The sequence below is a fragment of the Carettochelys insculpta genome, chromosome 2 (genome assembly GCF_033958435.1).
Source record: "Carettochelys insculpta isolate YL-2023 chromosome 2, ASM3395843v1, whole genome shotgun sequence".
Taxonomy (NCBI): Eukaryota; Metazoa; Chordata; order Testudines; family Carettochelyidae; genus Carettochelys; species Carettochelys insculpta.
The window spans coordinates 189,436,744-189,456,736 of record NC_134138.1 but is presented as its reverse complement, the minus strand read 5'-3'; the positions used below and the strand labels follow the sequence as shown (position 1 = coordinate 189,456,736).

At 41.4% G+C, this 19,993-nt stretch overlaps 1 protein-coding gene across 5 annotated transcripts in view; it reads right to left on the bottom strand.

Annotated features, from left to right (window-relative positions):
* Positions 1–19,993, bottom strand: part of PDE1C (phosphodiesterase 1C) — a 329,257-nt gene that overhangs the window by 1,978 nt on the left and 307,286 nt on the right. For 3 of the 5 annotated variants that reach the window (XM_074988155.1, XM_074988154.1, XM_074988158.1), the window contains one exon: positions 12,042–12,107. In XM_074988155.1, the coding sequence (XP_074844256.1) occupies positions 12,042–12,107 (66 nt within the window). Of the gene's footprint in view, positions 1–12,041; positions 12,108–17,355; positions 18,674–19,993 lie in introns of those variants that run through there. The other 2 variants (XR_012644546.1, XM_074988157.1) reach the window with 2 other exon arrangements.

Here is a 19,993-nt window from a genome sequence, read left to right as displayed (position 1 = left end):
CCTAAACTTAAAGATCAGGTCTGTAATTATCTAATTAGGTATCTGCGTACCACGTCTTCTTTCTAAATATACAATAGCTACTGTATCACAGAAACAGGGATGAGTTTCCAGCTCTATTCTGGGGAAATACAGATCTGAAGAACAAGCATCCAGGGATGGTTGGATCTGGGACTTTGTATTTCCCATTAATGAGATAGTTTGGTTAGCTGTGAAATTCATGCATGGATCCATACTTGGCTCTGAATCTTCTCAATGTTCAAATTGTGGGTGTTTGGAGTCAAGATTTGCTTTGGGATCATTTTATACACCCCAGGAGAAATGCAAGAGATAACCAGCAGAGGGTGTGATTGAGATTTGGTTATCAAATGTAAATGAAGTCACCAGAATAGTAGCAGCAGTAGCAGCAGCAGCAGCTGAGTATTCTATAGAAAATGTCACCTTTAGCATCAAAGAAACTAAAGAGCTGTCTAAATGTGAGCTACTTAACAATAGTTTTGGATGTACACTTCACTCTCTCATGTTGATAAATCCCAGAAAAAAAATGTACAGGTTGAACCTCTCTAGTCCGGCACCCTTTGGACCTGACTGGTGCCAAATGAGAGTATTTGCTGGATCACAGGAGGTCAATACTGTCAAGCAGCATTACCAATATTTCCAGTCCTTACTTGGCTCTTAGAAGACATTTAGGGTAAATAGTGCTACATAACACCACAGAATACTAAGAGTCAGGACTGGTGGCTGTAAACAAACTTTATGGGACCACGAGACACTTGGCCACACCCATGATAACTGGTCACCTGGCTAACTGAAGTTAAGTTAATTGGAGATACACACAACTCACGCTGGAACATGGATGTTGCCAGATGAGAGTGTGCCAGATTAGAGAAGTTCAACCTGTACTATAAAACATTCTATTAAACAAAATACTTTATTCCTCCCATCCCCAATAACATCCATTCTGATTCTTCCCTGTTTTCAAGGAGACTAGTGTCAGAGAGGTTGCCATGTTAGTCTGTAGCTTCAGGAACAACAAGAAGGCTTGTGGCATGTTATAGACTAACAGATATTTTGGAGCATTAGCTTTCGTGAACAAAGACCTGCTTCGTCAGATGCATCTGATGAAGTGAGTCTTTGCCAACAAAAGCTTATGCTCTAAAATATCGGTTAGTCTATAAGGTGCCACAAGGCTTCTTGTTGTTCAAGGAGACTGTCATTCAAGCATGTAGAATTAAACTGTGTCCATTAGATGATTTATAGCTTGTCAAGAGCATTCACTCTTCATCTTCACTCCCTTTTCATTACTCAGCATGGACTCAGCCAAACTTTTGTTGGATTTCTCCCTGCTCGGCTGGGAGAAAAGTTTATTGCTAACTGGAATTCTACCAGAGTACCTGCAAACGAAGATGAGTTGGCTGATAAGGATAAGGGGTATTGCCAGAATAGTGACAGGTCATTTCTCATCCTAATTCAATAGCTAAGCATAGGAAAACACAATACATTCAATTTCCTTAATCATTATTGGCTCCTGCTATGTGTATGGGGGATGGCTATAAAAAAAGACTGGGCATTAGGATTTCCAGCTTCCATTCCTGACTGTGACACTGTGTGACCTGGAGGAAGCTGCTTACTTCTGTGCTTTAGTGCCCCCATCTGTAAAACAGGGATACTTATAATTATTCAACGCAGCATTTCCGAGAGGCCTAGATAATTATTGTTGTCAAGGACATTAGATGAATGAGTATCATCACTGCTGTCTAGGCTTCGTGCTTGTGAGAGCTGATCTTACAGCCCTGGTGGGAAGTGGGGAATTAGAAGGATGTCTAAGACAATATTGCATGGCACCCTGTTCCTGCGTTGGGATGTACAGTCATCATTAATGAGAGGGACTTGAGGACAGCCAGTGCTGCTGTTTTGAAGCCCCCTTTTGGACTGTGTGCATGTGCGTTATATAGTGTGGTATAAACTAGAAAATGTTCTACATGGATTCTTCATCTGACAGATCAAAAGCCACTGTGCAAAATATAAAACTGAGCACAGTGCAGAGAATCAGGGTGCAAACAACATTGATTTATTTTGTTCTTTTTCTGAGAAGGGCAATGCCTCAAGTGGACCAGAAGGTAGAACTTCCACTGACAAAGCTTCCATGTTGGGGAGCACAATGGCCACAATACACTGGGTGGGGCAGGGAATTGCCAATTGAGAATAGAGCTGAGTAGCCCTAAGTCTGCTCTAATGTATGCTGAGAGTCACACCAGCTCCTGGCTGGCCCAAGGAAGAATGAGTTGAAAACGGACTGTCTCACCCTGAGTTGCACTGCATGGATGATGGACACAGCAGAGACTTGAAATCCTAATGTACATCTGTGGGGTGGGTGTCACATTACAATACAGGCAAATGAATGCAAAGGAGGTGATGAAGGCTGAATAAAAATGACTGAAGTTGACAATGGAAACAGTGTTACCATTCTTGTGTTCTCAGCTCTGCCCAGGGCTGTAATAACTAAAAATGTCAAATCTGTGCACCAGAGAGATGAAAGCAAGGCTGGGGACATATTTTTAAAAAAATTAACCCTGAGGCCTGGTGAGTAAAACTTGAGTACGATTATAAATTCTCCCAATGACTGATATCAATATTTTTTGAAAAAAGAAAGTCATTCCCTGAACCTGTAAGCATATTGTGTGTTTTTCAGCTTTGCTACTCTTGTAACTCATGTAACTTGTAGTCATATAACTACTCATAACAGGTATTCAGCAGAGCTGAAAAAGTACAGAAGGAAAAAAAAAACTATTCATGGAAAACCATTTGATTAAAGCTGTGAATTTGAGACCTTTTGTTCACTTCCTTACATTTGTGAGGGACATTTGGTTCACAGGAGAGCGTACTGTGAACATGCCTCTGAATATGAAAAGATTCGTGCAGCCATCTGGAAATGGAAATATGCTTTAGGTTGATCAAAGATAAAAAGTATTATTTATTTGAATTGAAGTGGCATTCAGAAGCCCAAGAGGAGATCAGGGTTCCATTGTGCTAAACACTCTGCATAAAAACACAGAGAGACTCTTCTTTGAAGAGCATGTAATCTAGGCAGATAGACAAAGAGTTGGAAAATATGAGGTATTTGTAATCTCCATTCTACACTGATAGAAGGATGGCACAGGGAGTCTAAGGTCACAGACAGTCATGAGCACAGCAGCGTATCAAACTTAGATTTTCAAGGTCTTAGTTGACTGCCTTAACCTTCCTCTCTCAGTAGCTGACAGCTCACGTGTACCCACTCAAACAACTCAAAGCAATAGCTGCAGGAAACAGTTTGGCTACATCTACACTACAGTCATCTGTTGCATAAGTTACTGTTGGAAGATATCTTCCCACAAAACTTCTGTCAACAGATTGCAGCCACACACGAAGGCGGATCACTCTGCCAATCTGCTCTGTTGAGGGAGCAGCCGGACTGCCCAGCTGCTCTCTTGATAAATGTCCAACCAGAAGCACAGCAGACAGGGCTGTCCGGTGACCCAGAAGCCCTGTCTGTTGACAGAGGCCTCCCTGGAGCATCTACACAGATGTTTTCTCGACAGATTCTGTTGAGAAATATTCTCCCTTATGGGGGGAGAGGCAGAAGGCGGTTGACAAAAGTGAGGCATTCTGCGATTTACTGTTGACAGAATGCATTTTTAGTGTGGGAGCTCCACAGGTTTTGCCAACAAAACTCTATAGTGCAGATGTAGCTTTAGTGGACAATCTCTAAACTGGGATGGTTTTCTATCTTCATTTCTTGAATAATTTTGAAGGAACGAGTTGGTTTGGGGTGTGGGCTACTAGGAAATAATTTATAAAAACCTAATTTCATCAAACAAATTGTTTGCTGTGACCAATTGCACAGATCTGGCATGCAAGTTCTGTTTTCAGCACCTCAGAGCCATGGATAAGTCTCCTTCTTCTACCTGGTTTTCTTTTGGACTAGATCTAAGAGTTCAGATGCTTATCTTTGTTCCTATCAAACAAGAACAGAGTATCTGTTGTGCATCTTTTTACTTACCTGTACTTGCTTCTAAGATTTTGATACAAAACCTGAAATTTTCATCAGGTCCAACTAAGTTTTAACCAAGATGCCTGAATTTTGAGCAAACCTGGGGAACAGACTTTGAGAATACCTGTATAGCATCCTTGTCAAATTTACAGACAACCAGGCTTGAGATGGAAACTGTGTGAAATGTGATCACACAAATAAAGAACTCAGAAAAAAATACAGTTGCAAACTCACCACAATAAAATGAAGGGGGGGAAGCAAATAAAAATGTAAAAAAAAAAGTAAAAAGTAAATGTAAAAAAAGTAAAAAAAAGCAAATAAAAAAATTTCATCTAGCCATGTCCTGCCAAACACATTCAACTGCAGATAGCTCTAGTAAAGAGGCATATGCTGAGACAAAAACTCTAACTCCTAACTCTAACTAAAGAGTCTTGCACGAACTGGCAACAGATTTCAGAACACTTGCCTTTCCCACCAAATATAACTTAACTCCTGTCTAGTTGATCTTAATCTCTTCAGTGTCATCTAAATAAAAGTGAAGACATTTCTAAATATTCAGCATGGCCGCTTGACAACCTGAGGTTTTGATAGTTAATGTTCTGTAGGTCCTGATGTGATCAAAGATCAACTGCATGGGATGAAATTCTCTCCCTGGTACATGTGTGTAAGTTTTATTAGCACTCAACAGGAGAGGGGAAAAAAAAGAGGTGCATTGATGGTAATTGTGTGACATGAAAGTGATGAGGTAAAATAGCACAGTAGCTCTGGGAAATGTGTCCTTATAGAAATAATATAATCAACAGCAGGTGCTAGACCCAATGTTGATGGGTGTGGCATAAAAACAGAACCAAACAGTTTAATTTAAAAAAAAACCCTTTGCTAAATGTGTTTGGTTATAGGAATAAGGGGATTTTGACATCTGTGGGGTCGTTTCGAAAAGGACCCTGTGTAGATGATCTGCGCGTGATCGAAAGCAGCACTTTCAAAGTGCCGCGGTCACCATTATGCTAATCAGGTGCTGCATATTCATTGCAGTGCCTCATTAGCATATCATGATGTGTCTCAGCATCCCCCTTTCGACGGGGGGGTTACTAGTGTAGACATAGCCTTTGTGTGTTTAATGTAAAAAAGTAATACTCCGCTTTTGCAGCCTACCACAGGCAGTATCCTCCACCCAATGTTTTCATACCTTGGGATAGGGGTACACTGGTACCAGGGCCTCTGGGCTGAAACAGCTTATGCAGGGCTGACTTTCACCCTTGACAGAAGTACTTTTTCATCTCCTCTACAGAGAGGCAGCACACAATAGGATACAACATGCTGAGTGTACTTTTCAGGCATGCACTGCAGCTCTCTGCCTGTGTGCACTAGGGTCAACCACATGTGACCACGTCTCCCTCGCGATGCCATGCCTGAGTGAACCATCCATGACATATACACTTCCAGCACTCACGGATCCCGTGATGGAGGACAACTTCAGCAAGCCTCTATGTGTATGTGATGGCTTTTGCCTATGCTGTGTAGTAGTTGAAAGCACACAGGGCTCTCAAAACTGGGCTTCATGAAGGATGCAAGAATCACACCTTGAGAGAGTAGTATAAGGTTATATCATTACAAAGATACATGCAATGAACTGAAAACAGATTATGTGCCATAAGGAAAAACCTTCATAGCCCATTTTCATGGGTGGCTACTTGGGAAAATTGCTGTCATTTTCTAAGCTGGGATTTAACTGTTAAATGAAGTGAGAGATTTCAGCAGTGTTTCTTCTTTGCCTTCCTTTGCCACTGAAGAGGTCTCACACAGTAATTTAGAGCAGCCCTCTCAAGAAGAGTGGAGGAGGAGAATCAAGATTGTTCAGTCATTAAGAATATTGCCACACTCAAGAAATGTTCTAAGCCTGGGGGTTGGGAACTAGTCTCCAAGCAGGTTTTAAAACATCTGTCAGCCTGTACAAAACTCAGTGTCCCCAGCTGCGTCTTTCAATGGAAAAACTCGCAGGGAGGCTAGAGAAAAAGAGTGCCCCCATACACAAATAGTTCCCCCAGCACAGCATGAGGACCTAGCTGCTGTGAGGTTGGTCATCCAGGATACAAACTGCTGTGGGCCTCAGTTGCTAGCTATGAAATTCCTCCATCCTGGTAAAATATACAGTTCCATGGCTAGTGTGTTATATTACTCTCTGCACTTAATCACACGCTATTAGCTTGACAGCCTGGCTCTTAAGCTCACACTGTGGTGGCAGGGACTTTCAGCTCAGGATTTCACCAGTTGCAACAGCCAGTATGGTGGACCTCACACTTGCAACCTGCACCCCTTGGAAACCAGGTGTGTGCAACCCTGGCCATCTCCCAAACCACACAATTTGAGGTGCTGGGCATTACCACCACAGTCCTCTTGCATTCCACAGGTGGGTTGTGACTGCCAGCTCAGCAGAGGAGCTTGTGGGAAGCAGGAATGGCTCATAAATCTTTCCTTCTCAAAGAAGTAGCCACAGTTTGGCCCAATATTTGTAAAGTGGAAATGGACAAAACTACTTGGAAAAGCTGTTTTGTTGCCAAGCTTCTGAACCTGTATTACAGTAATGAAACTAGAAATATCACAGAGAATTATCCATCTCTCTCCCTTTCCCTTGTGTGCCCATCTAGCCAGCCAGACATTTCTAAGGTTCTTACATTCCGTGGGGTGAAGGATCAGATTGTACAGCTATTTAGGGGATGAAATGCATAGCTGACTTAAGGACCCAGGTTTCTTGTTGAAAAGATATAAGCCCATGGCTGTGTTTACACTACCACCCTCCTTTGAAGGAAGGATGGTACGTAGGGTGTTGGGAGTTCACTAATGAAGTGCTGCAGTGCATATGCAGCAATTCATTAAGCAAATTTCCCTCCCGCCCCACCCCCTGCGGCAACTTCAAGGTTTTAAACTTCGAAGTACTGGCACGCGTCTAGCCGCAGCTCACCCACCGGTACTTTGAAGTGCCGGGGCAACTTCAAAGTCCCTTTACTCCTCCAAATTACTCCACATTTTTGAGGAGTAAGAGAACTTTGAAGTTGCCTCGGCACTTCGAAATACCAGCGGGTGCACTGCGACTAGACGCCTGCTGGTACTTCGAAGTTTAAAACCTTGAAGTTGCTGTGGGGGGTGGAATTTGCTTAATGAAGTGCTGTATACAGCACAGCACTTCATTAGTAAACTCCCAACACCCTACTTACCATCCTTACTTCGAAGGAGGGTGGTAGTGTAGACAAGCCCCAAATATCTTTAAAAATCTGTGCCTAAGCATCAAAAGTTATAGCTAAGCTACAAAAACAAAACTCCCCAAAGCATAAAACTTCATATTCTCTTCAGTGCTGTAAAACTAGAAAGAAATAACATTGACAAGTCAGTCTTCTATTAGAAAGTTACACAGAATAACCACCAACTCATGTGCCTACCTTTCCCTTGAAGCTTCTGTGATACATCAAATTTTAATGGACTTTTCTCCATCTCTGTAGCAACATGCATGCATCAAAGAGGCAATTAACAATTATTTTCTTTTGCCTGGGTTTTGCCTCTATCATAAACATATTTTTAAAATCTACAGTCCTGGAGAAGATTGCCATCTGAAGAAGTGGGTTTTACCCATGGAAGCTCATGACCTCATAAATTTGTTAGTGCCTTAAGTGCTAAAGGACTGCTTGTTATTTGTGAAGTTACAGACTAACATGGTTACCCCTCCCACCTCCCGTGACTGTATTCCAAATAAAATTCTGTTTGGGGAGGTTTGTAGGGAAGAGGGGGATAATGTCAACCTTCAAATAGCTATTTAGTATCCTGTATGCATCACCTTTTGCTCTGGCACAGAAGCAGAAGAAATGTCCCTTCAACAAAGGGTGAATTGTACTCAAATAACACACCTAATTATTACCATTATTATCCTTGCTGCTATATACAGAATCTATGTAGGTTTAGATATGCTTGACCTCCCCTGGGAAGTTCACAAACTATGTCCCATCAGTAGAAGCGATAACACAACCTTTTGGCTCCACCATTGGATTTATGCTTTCTGTCTATTTAAATTGTTTTCATGACGGATCTTATCCGGCCCCAAGTAGGTTGCTGGCACTTAATAAAAACAATAATAATAAAGCCAGCCATCTTTTTATTTTGATTGGTCTCTTGTTGATTGACAACTGATTCAAACCTTTGCCAAACATTTCAGTGCAACTTTTTGGGCAGTTCAAAGGGTCCAGTTAATGTCTTTAAGTTATTTTTCATTTTTACTCACCTTTGCATTTCTGGTTCTGATTCAGACCAAAGGCATAAATGCAATAATTTCACGAGAAAGACTGTAAATAGCATAAAAACACTGTAGCTGGAAGCAGGAAATACCAGAAATCTATCACAAGAAACCATTTTTTCATGACCCAAAGTCATCCAGAAAGACCAGACAAGATTTGGATAGTAACCCAGAGTGTTCATCTGGACTGAATATCCAGAGTGTTCAAAATTCACCTGTATCTTTTTTGTATAGGTTTGCATACCATGTGCTCTGCAACAGTGGAATGCTGGGAATAGAATCGGTAAAGAACCTTGGGATTCTTCCAAGAGAATGGTGCTGTGGTGTCTGTAGCTTTGTAATTTAAGATTGCATTTTCTGAAAACTACCATCTTTAAATTTCAATGAGTCTCCTCTTTGCTGAAAACGCCTGGCATTGTGCGGAGGCTTTTGGAAAACACTCAGCACTGATGAAACTCTACTCTGACTGAAGTCAACGAAAGTTTTATCATTGACTTCACTGGGAACAGAAATAGGGGTCAGTGCTGAGCATTACTGACAACCACGGCCTTCAAGTTCAGTTCACATGCATCCTGCCACTGATGCTCTCTGATGGAGACTTCACTTTTGTTCTTTTTCATTTCACTGCTTCACCTTAACCTACAATAAACATCACTTGAAATCAAAGGGGATAATTGCTCTTTATGTATCAAAAAAAAAAGCGCTGATGAGAATTGTGCAATGAAAAAATAGCTCAGAGAAAGTGAGGCAGTCTCCTAGCTAAATAGGGCAAACAACAAAACCAAAGTTCTCCGCTAGAGAACACAATGCGTGTGTGGAGATGGGGGTCCCCTTCTGTTTCTTAATGGAGCACAGCCGCCTCCAGCAAAGAGCAGACGCCTAATAACTTAATGGCTGAGGACATCAACAACAAATCAGTATTGTTACCAAGCTATAAGCCCCATAGGGTTATACATATTACACTTAATGTTTCCTGTCAATAGATCATAAGTCTGTGGGCATGAATAACTGATTCATGCCCTGTACCAAGCTAAATATTTCTGTGTGACCTACAAGGGAGTGTACAGGTACAGTGGTACATTATTACACATGCACATACAGAAAAATCTATTCAGTCAATTGCCAAAACGTACACTGATGTGGGAAAGCTTTAATAAACACAACAAGTTATGTAGGTAGGTGCCATTCAGTGTGTTTCTTTGGGCAATTCACTTAGAGATGATTATCAATATACAGCCTGAAATACCAAAGACTGAATAGGCACCAGCTTTACACTGTAGTGATCAGCAAAACAGTAAGGCAGACTGGGGTGGTCTCCGGGAGTTCTGGTGTGAGGTACATAGAGCCACGGCTGCCCTTGCTCCTTAAGGGGAAATGCTCAAGATTGCTGACATTCATGTCAGGTGACCTAACAATAGTAAAAACAATGTAAGTGTGTGTTAGTAAGGACACTCAAAATAACCATGCAATTTTCTCAATAAGCACAGGGGTAGGCAGAGGAGGGGGAAGATAGATTACTGTTGCAATAGACACATTTTTGCTGTTATGTGTACTATCTGCACCAACAGTATAAGAGATAAATACAGCAATATACGCTGTGCTGAAGGCATACTAAAGTATCCCCTCAAGTGTTTGTGTGTTTGAATTCCGTCACTGCTGTTTAACATAGCACCTTTCACCAAGAGCTTGAAAAGCATTTAACTTTGAGTAAGCATCCTTATCCTCCTCTGTACGCAGGAGGAAACTGAGGCATGAGGCATGGAGTGGTGACGTGATTTGCCCATGGGCACCAGAGAGATGATCGCAGTGAAAGGAACAGCAATTCTATCGCATGTAACACACTCCGGAGCCCTATTCTCTGCACAACTTGTAACTCCTCTATTGTAATTAGCTATATTCTGAGAGCAGAGATTACAAGCAAGTAGGTAAGCACTACTGGCAAGGGCTCAGTCGCATGAACAACATGGATGAAAGTCAGTTGGTAAGTGCTGCTTGTTTAAAAAAGTGTAGTATCAGGGAAGGAGTGCAACAGTGCAAATAACATATTAAAATCTAGGGTCAGCCTTCCTGTGCTGTCCATGAATGTTTAATTTATACATTAACTCACCCATTTTTAAAAAAAAGTTACTAGCCTTTCTAAAAAATGTCTCCATGTACCAGATCTAATAGGTATTATGATAGTCCTCTTCAAGGGAGTCCTATCCACAGTCCTTTGAAACAGGATTAGAGATGTATAACAATGTCAATATAAATGTACGCATGTGAACAAAATTATAGCCATAGAGGCAAGGGTGTTAAAGAAATGGTAGCAGGATAAAATCTACAACTAATGCTACAAAACATATTAAGTACTTCAGTCAATAATGAGACATTCAGTACATTAAGAGAATGATCAGATGGTGTTTACAATACTGTACCTTCTATTCAGGGCTTCCTTTGAGCAATGTACATGACAGAGGTCCACAGACGAGTGATGTGACCAATTTCTTACATTCTACTTTCACTGATGGTCTATATTTACTAGAGGACACAGTTGTGAATGAGGCCTCAAAGACTATGCTGCTTCATCTGGGAAAAGTAACATTTTCAAGTACCTCTTCACCGTTTTACTTAGTTCCAGCCAGTGATCCAGACTGCTTATACTGGGTTGTACCTTGAAGAACAGTCTGCCGAATCTCTTATTAACATGTGAATTTATGGCATGCCAGGCCCAGCATGAAGGTGTCAGTCATACAGTGATGTGCCGTTTCATGGTGATGTCCACATGCAGCACTGTATTGTACCTTGAATACCTGCATTTCCACAATGAGATGGCTTCAAATATGAATTTTTAGTGCCTTTCCAAATTGGAAGTGAACTGTTTCCCATTTCCTTTTTTTAATTTTCTTTCTTTTTTTTTTTTTGAGCCAAACCTTCCAGGTGTTTTGATAGGAACTTACCCTTGCATGCACCCAATGTCATTCAAAGACGTATGTCCTTACTATCCCTGCAGGATGACTCATTCTGAGCCACCCTTTCATATTGCTTTCCCTTATTGACTTCCCTCCTCTTGTAGGGAAAGATAGAGATAAAGGGCCTCTGGAGGATGATATTGCTGACATATCAAAGGGATTTGGAGGCAGACCCACTGACGGGGTGGAGAAGGAGATAACTGCATAGGGGTCCAGTGTTTCAGAGGGTCCTGGAGCTCCTGGCCACTGCAGCAATGGCCAAGAATTCCAGGCCCCTTTGCAACACTATGAAAGCATCACTCCACTACTCTGTGTGGTTTCCGAGGGCTGGGGGAGGGGCCCAGTGGTACTAAAGGCTGGCTACCCTTGGCCATATCCCTTCTACCTAAGGCTCTGCCCCCCATACATTGGCCCCGAGCCCCTGATGGCTGTTGGCCGCAATGGTCAGGGAGGTGGGAGAACTGAGAAACAGCTCCCCTGCAATTCAGAGAACATTACTTCTACTCCTGTGTGTGTGGGCAACAAGAACCAAGCTTGTTTTTCTTACCACATTCAGCTGACTAAAATAATTTGTGCAAAACCATCCACCACATATAAGCTTTTCTTTTACAGTCAACACATAGTCCACCCAATCCAAGCCCCAAAACAGGAGTGGGTTTTTGATCTAATTATGGCCCCAGTGGGGAGAATTATGGTTTGAAAAGATAAGCACTCTGCTGATTACCCGATTGTGTGGCAGTGCATACAAAGACATTCCAACACGGAGATACCTACTGACCTGGCAATGTAAGGCGGCTTGTCACGGAACCCGAGTCTGGGGCCTCATTTGAATGCTGCTTTGAACCTTTAAAAAGAAAGAATGGTTTCAGCAGTGATGGGTGAGCTGCAGTCCTACCTCTGCACAAATGCTTTTTATAGCACCAACATTTTGGTGGGTTCTGCAGGATTCTGATGTGCTGTTTCTGGTGTAGGTCTCTTTGTGGATTGTTATTGACATAATCTGTCCAGACAGATTACCCCGAGATGGGGTTTTGTGTGTTCAAATGCAATACAATTTAATACAACCAGTGCAGAGGTAACACAACGTGTGCAAATGTTTTAACAAGATCTCACCAACGCTTCCCCTTAGTCTTCAGTAAACCTCATGCATAACAGATACATCTGCTTACATTGAGGAGAGCGAATGACTGTGGGTTTTATTCCTTTATCTTCCCATTTAAACATAGACTAGTTGTTATTAGGTTGCCAATGTTCTAACTGTACAACATCAAACACCCGTGCCCCAACCTTGCGCTTTTCTGAGGCCCTGCCCTGTCTCACTCCGTCCCCCTTCCATCCATTGCTTGCTCTCCCATGCCTTCGTTCACTTTCACTGGGCTGGAGTAGCGGAGTGAGATGAGTCAGGAGTGAGGGCTCCAACTGGGTCTGCAGGCTCTGAGATGGGACCAGAAATGAGGGGTTCAGAGTGCTGGTGGAAGCTCTGGCCTGGAGCAGTAGTTGAAGTGTGGGAGGGGGATGAGGGCTCAGCCTGGAACCCCCAGAAGTGACTGGAATGTCCAGCAATGGGCACTTTGACACTGGCACTTGGGAAGGAAGCAGAGCAAAGAGCTCCCCAGGCCAACCCTTGAGCCAAAGAGTTGGACATGCCAGCAGCTTCTGGAAGTCATGTGGAGCCAGGGCAGGAAGGAAGTCTGCCTTAGCCTGCTGTGCTGCCGGTTGGACGTTTAGCAGCTTGGTCAATGGTGCTGACTGGAAACATCTGGGTCCCCTTTCAAATGGGCATGCCAAGCCACAACCAAACACTTGGCAACCCTACATGTAACCCAGGATGACGACAGTCCATGACTATCACTTAGTGACCAGAATGGTTATTTGACACAAAAGGATGTGTTATGGAAAAGCAAACATAAGTAGAGAAAATGGCAGGAAGGTGTGTGGGAAACCTTGGATATAAATCTGGATTTCCCTTGAGCCTGCTTTTGTGGATTAAGCCCAGTCATAAAATTTTGCTTGGGGTTGTGATCCAAATGTCTCAAAAATTGAGGGAGGCCAACTGTGATAATCCAGAGTTCAGGCCCATCTCTAATATAGTGTATATTACATAAACACAATACATAGGTGGACATACAAATCCATAGTTCTGAGGTTTAGTCATAAAATATTGTTTAAAAATGTCGAGAAATACCCACACCCCCATTTCTGAAAGACGGTATTGCCTGATGGAATGGGAGGGATTTAGCTGTCTAAAAGTCCTAAATTCTAATTCCAAATCTGACACCATCTCCCCTACGTGGCCTTCGCAGATATGGTGACATTCTGTCTCAGTTTCTTAAGCTGTAAAATGGGGCCCTGCTACCTACACGCTTTTCTCAGAGGGGTTCTGATGCATAATTAATGTCCATACAGTGCTTTCAGCATAAACAGCAGTATCCCAATATTGATTTTTGTTATTTTGCAAAGAGACAGGCAGTACAGAACTTCATGTTTGCAACAAATATAAAAAATGACTCAACAAACCAACCCTTCCCCCATTCAAATTCAAATGGAGTGGAGACCTCATTGACTTTATTTGGTAATAGAATGGACATACATGTATTCATTTACAGAAAAAAACTGGAATGCTGGAAAAGTATTTTGTACATTTAGAGACTACAAGCCTCTTCTTTCAAATAAGGAACATTCTCATAAATACATATTTTTTTAATTCTTCTCAGCAGAGTTGAGAACACTTGCCATTACATGGGCACAATTCGTTTCAGTTTTTTGCTAAGTCTGAACAAAGCAAAGAGGTTTTTCTCCAATAAATTTGTGTTTAATTTTTGCTTTTAAATGGATTTTGATTTGTTTTCTAATTGCCTGATGCACAATATACACAGTAACCTGGCTCGTGCCTGCTTGAAAAAGGCTGTGGATTACCAGTATATTCTACTTATATTACTTCTGTTCAACAAGACATCTCCATTACAATTTCTGCTAATACAAAGATAGTCTAAAAGTGTATGTTCAACTTTATATATAGAACTCCCTGCACAATGTCAGCTGAGAAAAGATTTTACAATCTTGAATCCTTGCATTTTGGTACATGTTGCCTTTTCCCCGCTTTGAAACAGGTTGAATGTTCTCTAGATTAATCAGGACCCATTGCTACAAGTGTAACTTGAGAGCAGTGAAATCTAGTGTCTCAGGTAAGCAGGTAATTTATAGATGCCCTTCTTGCTGAAGGTACTCGGTGTGCTATTTTTGTGCCTTCGCTGTAGCTTCCTATTGATCTAAGCTGCTGCACAAGTAACATCATAGGAACAATGACTACATTTTTTTCATTATTATTTAAATCCATTGCAGAGGAAGCAACTCCCACCACACTGAAGGAGAACATCACTACTATTGTATATGGGGGCTTCAGACTGAATCACTCAATGTTTAGTGTGCTGTATACATGTTCCATTTACACTTTGATGCCCGTTCCCAATGGGGATGATAGTGAAACCAAACGGCACTTGTGTGCAACTTCAGTCAGTTTCAGAGCAACTGATGACATGGTTGGGCCGAAGGTTTTTATCTTTTGCTCTAAGCTGATGTTGCAAATGCAATGGCTTTTGTCTGGGGGATCAGGGGGTGGGAGGTAATAAGAGTGAAAAATCTTAGTGGGAGAATCTGGGCCTGCAGACAACCAGATGTTCTGGTAAAACCCAATCAGAATCCTACAAATAAAAATAGCAAATATTTAAAAAAATTGTATATAAAATTGTATAAAAATATCATCAGCCTGAAGAAAAGGAAAATGCTCACGCTGCCACTAGGATTTATCACTACACAACACCTATGGCCATAAATTGATTGTGTTTCATATACACACTCCTACAATCACCCAGCAAAGATAAGATTACATATATACTTCCTCCTACCACAGGATGGCTTCTAGAACTGAGCATAGGGTGAGTACACAACAGGCCTTCTACATACACGTTGACAAAATAAAAGGAATACAGAATATCAAGTGTGTTGTGGAGCCTGTACATGTGTACTCGCATGTGTTTGTGTGCCTGTGTGTGAGACAGAGGATTGAGAGAGACTCACAGCTCTGCTTGGTTGTCAGTGAGAAATCTCACACTGTATTTGCTCAGAAAAAGAAAAAAAAACATGCAGGAAAGGAAGAGTCAAAAATCTGAGGAACTAGAAACAAAGTGCCCACTTTCCTGTTTTAATGGCATATAATGGGACCATCCGTAGTCAAATGATTTGCTTGCAGACATGAGCAGAGTGATCTCCGATGGACAAGACCTATCTGATCACCAAACCTACCTCCTTGTGAGATCAGGATAAGCATCCCCTGAGAGAAGATATATCTGATGTTAGATTGACACTGTGCATGGTTTGAGCCCATGATTGTTAATTTTAATTGAAATAAAAAAATACCATTGGCATCAAGGGAAGCAGGCTTGGAGCATTAGAAGACTAAAATGTGAAAATATTTTAAATTCTAATATACTGCTGTGGTGTATTCATAGATTATAAGGCCAGATGGGATCATGAGATCATCTCGTTTATCGCAGGTCATTCAATTTCACCCAGTTATCTATATATTCAGCACAGTAACTTGTGTATGAGAAAAGCAAATCTTTCAGAAAGGAATCCAGGTTTATCTCAACATCCCAGGAGATACAGAATACTTCACTCACACCCTTAAACCTCCAGACTGATTTGCACCAAATTGCTAGGGCACGAAAACAAAGAAATGGTTGACTATAGTCTCGTTTTTCTTTTGACAACACACTCCGCTTGGATGGTGAATCACAAATATCATATGCACTAGCTCAGACTGTGTCCAAGTTAAATCCAAGAGGCAGTAAGGACTGGGTGAGCAATGCAGTATTATTTATATTTTCTCAATGTCCCTTTAAAGAATTTGATAATGACAAAGACTCAGTTACACAAAAGAATTTAGGCTGCTCACGTCCATTGATTTTAACAAAAATTAGGAGCTTTAGTGCCTTTGTGGATCTTGGTCTAATGGCCAAATTCTAGAGCTGCTCTATGTGTGGAACTGCCGTTGACGCCGATGGGGGTTCTAAGCGTGGAGCAGCTACAGAGCAGTTCTGAGGAATTAGAATAGTGTGTGTTCCTTTAATTTCCGTAAAGGAACCAAGATAGAGAAGACAGCTGGAGAATTTACAATAAACTCGATAACAACAGCAGCAATTATTTTTATATTTTACTAAGTATGAGATGACCTCCAGCTGAATCCCTTGATCTGAACAAATTCAAACTTTGGTGTCTGAAGTAAAACTTAGACACAAATTGGAATTGTTCAGAGTGGGATGAACCATAACCCTGGGATACAAACCTTCCTGAGCTGGGGAACAAAAATGAACTTGGATTAGCCCCATTGCTGCTAGTGTTAGCTGAGGGTGATACAAACATGGCAATATTTCCTACTGCCACCTTAAACATGCTCATCCCTGCTCATATGCATTTTGAACAGGAACTGTGGGGCTTCTATCTAATATAGGCTGGCGGTAGAACAAAGTTTTGTGCTTTGAACATGGAAATGGAATACGTATTGTGTGTATTGTCCTCCTGAGGCCAAGGTTTTCCAGATTCTCTAAAGTAGCATGAAAGCAGCCTGACTCACAGACTATACCTAGATTACAATGATTACAGACATAGCCATACTGAAAATATATGTGAACAGGGAAAAACTACACATTGAGTAAAATGAAATATGAAAAAACAACTGCGTGGATGTCAGATTTTATAGACTGTAGGACCATGGCTACATTCGCTCCCACCTTTCGAAAGGGGTATGCTAATGAGCCATTTCGGCAAATGCTAATGAGGCCTCCATGAATATACAGTGCCTCATTAGCAGAATAGCAGCCATGTGAGTTTCAAAAGTGCTGCTTTCAAAACACACGCTGCTTGTGTAGACAGGGGCCTTTTGGAAGGACCCACGGACTTCAAAAGCCCCTTCTTCCCATTTGGTTTTTGGAACAAGGGGCTTTCGAAATCCAGGGGGTCCTTTCGAAAAGCCCCTGTCCACAATGGCAGCATGTGTTTCGAAAGCGGCACTTTGAAAAACGCGTGGCTGCCATTATGCTAATGAGGCACTGCATACTCATAGCATTACAATTACCTCATTACCATTTGCTGAAGTGGCTCATTAGTATACCCCTTTTGAAAGGCAGGGGCTAGTGTAGCCACGGCCTAGGTGAAACCAAGATATATTGAACTAGATCCATTGTGAGGTTCTACTCCAGGATAGCATTCAATCACACGTTTAATGCTTTCATGAACAGCAACACTTTGCAAAACCAAGGCCTGAGTTAGTTAATTTTGCACATTTCAACTTTACATTTTATGAGCCAAATTCTCTGCTGGTGTCAATATATACTAGTCCACTCCAGTGGTGTACCTAGACCACAGTGGTTTTTTTTTCTCCTCCATCTTTCTTTAACTGCCTATATTTTGCCAACTATCTCTCCTTTTATCCATCCATTCAATTGATGATAAAAGAAATGTCACACTAAGATGAAAGGAAGAATTGATCCATCTGACTTCCTAATGCTCTCCTTCCCTCAGTACTTCTGGGCCAGGTAAAGAAACAGATGTGAGAAACAGATCATTATTGGAAATGACTAGTTATGGAAAACAACGTAAAACATATGTTCCTCAGAGTTTGAACGGACAACTGCCCTGAAAAAACACCCTATTTGTGAGTCATTACTCAAACAAAATAAGAAAAGTGCACAACATTAATCAAGGACCAAATGAATTTGCTTACAAGATAAATTTAAAAAGAAACAAACAAAAATCATTATCATAGAATGCTGGAAAGCTGTGTAACAGCACTAAATCCTAGCAAGAAATTTACAAATTTAACAAACCAACCTTCATAAACAAATTCCTCTGAATTGATGGTATCTAGTTCTCTGCCTAGCAGGTGGCAACAATAGTACAAATGTCGTAATTTCAAGCCCCTTCCTGTACATTCCAATTTTTTAATTTACCACCTTAGCATGTTTTTCACTAGCTAGGGCTTCAATGGCTTCAGAAGAAGATCCTCACTTATTTGCCCATCCAGAAAGTGGAATTATTTTGTTAACAAGACCAACAAAAACAAAAAAGCAAAAAGCAAAAAGCAAAAAGCAAAAAGCGGAGACTTTTCTAAAAGAAACCACACACACAGAGTGGGGGGAAGTGAAAAAAATAACACTCAAACCCCAGAGTCATGAACTGTGAAGTAGCCAGTGGGAGGAGGGTTGTTTTGAAAGCTGTGTAACGCCTTCCCCAGATACTGGTCTTTGCGGAAGAAGGAGGAGGAGGAGGAGAGGAATGAAGAAGCTCAGCTAAAATGATGAAAGAAATTTTGCAGTCTCTTTTTTTTAAATTATTTTTTTTACTCTTCTGCATCTGGAAAAGAAAAAGACAAAGAAAAGCGTCAATGCTGCCTTTCCCCCCCACCCCACCCCACCCCACCCCACCCCACAGTATCAAGAGGATGGGAAAGCTGGGAAAGGAGGGAAAAAGAGGTATCAGTTTAGACATCCCAGTGCCTTCAAGTATCAGCACTTTGATTAATGTCACAAAGATCATAACATGAACAACTTTAAGCGAAATTCTCCCGCTTGTTTGTTTTGGAAGTAACACTCTTACACAAGCTGACCCATTTGTCTTCCTTCTGAACCCATGGAAGTTTAAACAGTGATTTCGACGGGATCAGCTCAAGAACTCAGTTTGGACACAGAGGTCATATTAGTCTTTTTAGTAAAGGGGATTCCACTCACCCTTGCTTCCCAGCCATTTCAGCATCTCTAACACTAAAATGGGGCAATACCATACTTGTATTTTCAGTAAAGAAAAAAAAAAGAAATCATTCCCCAAACTAAAACCAGATCCTCTCTTCTAAACGGCTCTGTCACAAAGAAACAATGGGTGGTAGTGAGGCAGCTCAGTGTACAACCACACAAAGTTCTTCTGAATTCACACAAAATAGAAAGCCATTCTGACACAGTGGATTTAAAATACTAGCTTAGATCAGATCACAGGTGAGAGTGAGTTTGGTGGTCATGATCAAATCTCTAGGTGATATTTGCTGACAGCACCACACAATACAGTATATTCACAGTCTCTGATCAAGATACACAGACCAGGAAAAACAATGCTGAGGCATATAAAGATTATTGGATGTTGGCAGAATTGGGTGGTTAAGCTTGTTTGATCTCGTTATAATGTGAGTGAGGACAAACCAGAGTGTACCAGCATGACATTTATGCCTAAATTAAGGTAAACCTAAAGGAGATGTGTTACTGAAATCAATTTGCAGATGGAAGAGAAATGAAATCTTCCAGTACCAAGATCCAGTTAACATTGAGTTCATTTGTGACAACAGCAGTGGCACCTACTGTGCAGTGAACTTGTGGTAAGCAAAACACATACAAACCAGTCCTTTAAGCCTTATTTTTCAAGGCAAAGATAGAACATGTATTCGTACATCAGGGTGTTTTGCTATAAGCAAAGAGTCATTTAAAATTTGAATTGTATATTTGTCTTCAATAGTAATATCTCTAGCTGTGCGTGTTCTTGCGAGCTCTAAGGTGACCATCCATCCCATATTTGGCAGGAGGGTCCCGTATTTGGGATGCCAAAAAGGTATCCCTACTTATTTTTTAAAAGTGACTCATTGTCCCGTATTTGGACCCTCCCTGCCGCTAAACTTTTCCACCAGCAGCT